The following is a 4,031-nucleotide window of genomic DNA, read 5'->3' as shown; positions in this document are numbered from 1 at the left end:
CTCTCCAGCTGTTTGACCTTTGACCTCACCCCACAGCTGCAGCGACCTCCTCCCAGTTGATATCAGCGAAGTCGTCCACAGGCACATCGTACAACCTGAGAGAGATGGGCGGAGTCAGAGTCAGGTGGGCGGAGTCAGTCACATGGGCGGAGCCAGAGTCACATGGGCGGAGCCAGAATCAGGTGGGCGGAGCCAGAATCAGGTGGGCGGAGCCAGAGTCAGATGGGCGGAGTCAGAGTTAGGTGGGCGGAGTCAGAGTCAGATGGGCGGAGTCAGAGTTAGGTGGGCGGAGTCAGAGTCAGATGGGTGGAGTCAGTCACATGGGCGGAGCCAGAGTCAGGTGGGCGGAGTCAGGTGGGCGGAGTCAGAGTCAGATGGGCGGAGTCAGTCACATGGGCAGAGCCAGAGTCAGGTGGGCGGAGTCAGAGGGTGGAGCATTTAACTGCTGATGTCAAGCTTCATTCTTATGACGTCATCAGAGCCATTATGTTCTGTGACCTCTGACCTCAGGTGGCCTAACCTGCTGATGAGGCGGACCTTGGCGTCGTAACCTTCAGCTCCTCTGTTGAAGACGTTTCCGTAAAACGTCATGCGATGATCCAGGAGGAAGAACCTGCAGCAGACATGGTCCAGTTACGAGGCCAACAGAACCAGAACCGGAACCGGGACCGAAAGCAAACTGACCACTTCTGGCGGCACTGGACCCAGGACCGGGTCCGGACCTCCTGGCTGATCTCCCTCCATGGAAGCCGCTGGCTCAGCTGGGCCCGGCTCAAACCGGACCCGTCCGGACCGGCCCGGCTCTCCAGCCGCTCCCTGACCGCCTGCTTCAGCCGCCGTTCCTCCTCGGCGGTCCAGATGCCGCGACCCGTACCTGGAGACCGGAAGGTCAGGTGACCGGCTGGGGAGGCCAGAGGTGCCGGTGGGGGTCAGAGGTCACATCCTACCGAGTGTAGAGAAGCGTTTCTGCAGCGAGAAGACGCTGCGGCCCATCTTCTGGGAAATCAGCTTCCAGTTGTTGCCATAGAGATGATGGAACCGGATCAGCGCCGCCAGCTCCTCGTCGGAGAACCTGGTCCACAGAACGTCAGAACGGGTTCTACATCGAGCCCGGAGCGGGTCCGACGGAACTGCGGCGACAGAACCGCCGCGACGGAACCGCCGCGACGGTTCCGTCGCCGCGGGTCTGACGGAACCGCCGCGGGTCCGATGGGTCCGACGGAACCGCAGACGCTCACCTGCCCATGTGGTTCTGCTCATCGAACATCTTCAGGGCCCGCATGTAGACCTGCTGACACGGCCGGGGGATCCCGTGGGCTGGGGGGCACAGAGGGTCAAAGGTCACACCACGCGCCGCCCTGCCGGGCAGACGGACCTACCGGACCTACCGATCCGCTCCAGGAAGCCCTGCTGCTTCTTCAGCCTCCTGATGGACGCCTGATCCTCTGGGAACCTCTGAGGGAACAGAAGCTTCTCCACAGAACTGATCCCGGTCAGAACCAGGAAGTCCGAAATGTTCTCCCAGATCTGCTGGTTCTCCTGCTCAGAGAACCGACCCAAACGGGCCGGAACACCTGGAGGACAACAAAGAGACAGACGTGGAGGACAACATAGAAGCTTGGAGTCCAAAGAGCAGAACCCGTCTGGTCCAGAACCGGTACCTTGCTGCTTGAACTTCCTGAAGCGATGAAGGTCGGTTCTCAGGATCTTCTTGATCTGATTGGTGCATTTTCTCCCGATGTGGGGCAGGAAGTCCTGGAGCTCCTGGACCAGGACCCAGTCCAGCCTGGAACCAGAACCAGGACCAGTTACTTCTGGAACTGGTCCTGGTTCTTCTGGTACCAGGACCAGGACCAGTTACCTCTGGAACCAGAACCAGTTACCTCTGGAACCAGGACCAGGACCAGTTACCTCTGGAACCAGAACCAGTTACCTCTGGAACCAGAACCAGTTACCTCTGGTTGTTGGTGAAACCCGACCCAGAACTGGTTCTGTCTGGTTTAGTTGGACCAGAACCGGTCCTGCATTAACAGAGAAGAAGAAGAAGAAGCGCTGATACTCACTCTTCTTCTGGGCTGCTGCTCAGAGCTCCTCGCTCCGTTTTCTTCTTCTGTGGTTTTGCGTTCTTCTTCTTCTTCTTCTTGGTGTCGTCCTGAGTTGAACTCGTCCCGCCGCTGCTCTTCTTCTTCTTCTTCTTCTTCTTCTTGGTGCTGAGGTTGGTTTCCTCAGCTTCTGCCGCTTCCTGTTGGCCTGGAGAGACTGTTGCCATGGCGATGCCCACTTGGTCTTCATCTTCCTGCTGTGATGTCATCTCTTCCATCTTCTTCTTCTTCTTCTTGTGGTCATGTGTTGGTCCATCAGGAGGAAGGCAGATGATCTCTTCTTCCTCCCTGAGTTTCTTCTTCTTCTTCTTTTTCTTCTTCTTGTCTTTTTCCTGCATCAGTTCATCAATGGGAGGAAGGACGATCTCCTCTTCCTCACCTGTGGCTCTCTTCTTCTTCTTCTTCTTTGCCTTGGTTTGGAGCTGCTCCTCTTCCTCAGGAGGGCTGAGGCTGACTGGAGCCAGATGTTCCGGCTGACCTCCTGACCTCCTCCTCTTCCTCCTCTGACCTTCGGTCACTCCATCCACACGATGAAGGCTCAGCTCCTCCCCCTCCTCGTTTCTCCTGCTCTGGGATCGACGTGGCGCCGCCATGATGCCTGGAAGCAAAGCTCACAAGATCAGCACCAGAACCAGGCGGTCCGGGGTCCCACTGAGCCCGATCCGGTTCCGGTCCATCGGACCTTCCTCTGCGCTTTCCCTGATAATCTGCTCGGGTTTTAGCCTCACCGCCGAACTTCAGTTCAGTTTCTGGTGGTTCGGAACCCAGTGTGTGTGTGTGTGTGTGTGTGTGTGTGTGTGTGTGTGTGTGTGTGTGTGTGTGTGTGTGTTGCTGGAGCAGGATGTGACGTATCGGGCCGAACCACGTGACTGATTCAGGAAGTGGTTCTGCTTCCGTTCCCCCACATATCTCCTTGTTTTAGGATCTTATTGCGTTTGCAGGTGTTTGTGACGGACAACATTTTGATTTCTCATAAAAGTTTCTCACGGTAACAATAATCCAACTTCTAATGTTTTAAAGCATAAAATGGACCGGAACCGAGGCAGAACGGCGGCGAACCGAACCGGCCGATCATTTTCAGATCCAACATGAGGAAACAAACGGGATGTTTGTCACTAACCCTCATGACGCGTTTCCGGCCTCAGATAAACCGAGCAGCTCGTTTTATTGATCATCTTCATTAGTTTCCGCTTTTCTGTTTCAAACAGATTCAGATTAGAATCACATTTCATGTCACCAACAGGTTTTTATCCGCCTGGGTAAAAACCTCCGGTGCTTCATCTCGACATTAAAACTGGGTTCAAGCGGACCGGAACCAGAACCACAGAACCGGGTCCGTGTTACCAGTTGATCACCCATCGACGAGCTGAACTTTAAATAGGTCAAAGGTCATAAACTTACATTTTAATCTTACCGACTGAAAACACTCCACGCTGCTGCGGCTTGTTTACTTCCTGAATGAGCTCCGCGCATGCGCGGAGAGCTTTTCAGCGTCATGACGTCGGCGGCGTCATTTTTAATCCGTTTCTATCAACGGTAGAAACAAAACCTCTGACTGCCACAAGTTTAATAAATCAAACATGAATTTCCAATTTGTCACAGATTATCATGTAAATCAGTTAATATTTGGTTCATAGACCATCTGTCCAGATTATGTCCAGATTATGTCCAGATTATGTCCAGATTATGTTCATCCCAGTATTAAGTCTGAGAATTTTAACTTCAAGAAATGAGACAAAATTTACTTATTTTTTTTCTGCTACGGTTAAAAATAACGGTTTATATTTTTACTATTATAGTCACTGATAATTAAAGAATGAGATCAACTAGTCAGAGTTTAATCCACCAACTTGTCCTTTAATTACTCTGCTCTCTGGGTAAACCAGGGTTTGGGTAGACCAGGGTTTGGGTAAACCAGGGTTTGGGTAG

At 53.3% G+C, this 4,031-nt stretch overlaps 1 protein-coding gene across 5 annotated transcripts in view; it reads right to left on the bottom strand.

Annotated features, from left to right (window-relative positions):
- Window positions 1-3,599, bottom strand: part of LOC103460392 (transcription termination factor 1) — a 14,485-nt gene extending 10,886 nt beyond the window's left edge. Inside the window, exons 1-9 of one of the 5 annotated variants that reach the window (XM_008402547.2) lie at window positions 3,223-3,292; window positions 2,064-2,700; window positions 1,662-1,786; window positions 1,389-1,574; window positions 1,239-1,317; window positions 948-1,072; window positions 685-874; window positions 521-613; window positions 30-95 (exon numbers count right to left, since the gene is read on the bottom strand). In XM_008402547.2, coding sequence (XP_008400769.2) covers window positions 30-95; window positions 521-613; window positions 685-874; window positions 948-1,072; window positions 1,239-1,317; window positions 1,389-1,574; window positions 1,662-1,786; window positions 2,064-2,700; window positions 3,223-3,283 — 1,562 coding nt within the window. In that variant the 5' untranslated portion in view covers window positions 3,284-3,292. Of the gene's footprint in view, window positions 1-6; window positions 96-520; window positions 614-684; window positions 875-947; window positions 1,073-1,238; window positions 1,318-1,379; window positions 1,575-1,661; window positions 1,787-2,063; window positions 2,919-3,222; window positions 3,293-3,503 lie in introns of those variants that run through there. The other 4 variants (XM_008402548.2, XM_008402550.2, XM_008402546.2 and 1 more) reach the window with 4 other exon arrangements.
- Between the last annotated feature and the right edge of the window lie 432 nt (window positions 3,600-4,031).

Source organism: Poecilia reticulata, unplaced genomic scaffold (genome assembly GCF_000633615.1).
Source record: "Poecilia reticulata strain Guanapo unplaced genomic scaffold, Guppy_female_1.0+MT scaffold_236, whole genome shotgun sequence".
NCBI lineage: Eukaryota > Metazoa > Chordata > Actinopteri > Cyprinodontiformes > Poeciliidae > Poecilia > Poecilia reticulata.
The sequence above is the reverse complement of the archived record's forward strand: the minus strand, read 5'-3'. Positions and strand labels throughout refer to the sequence as shown.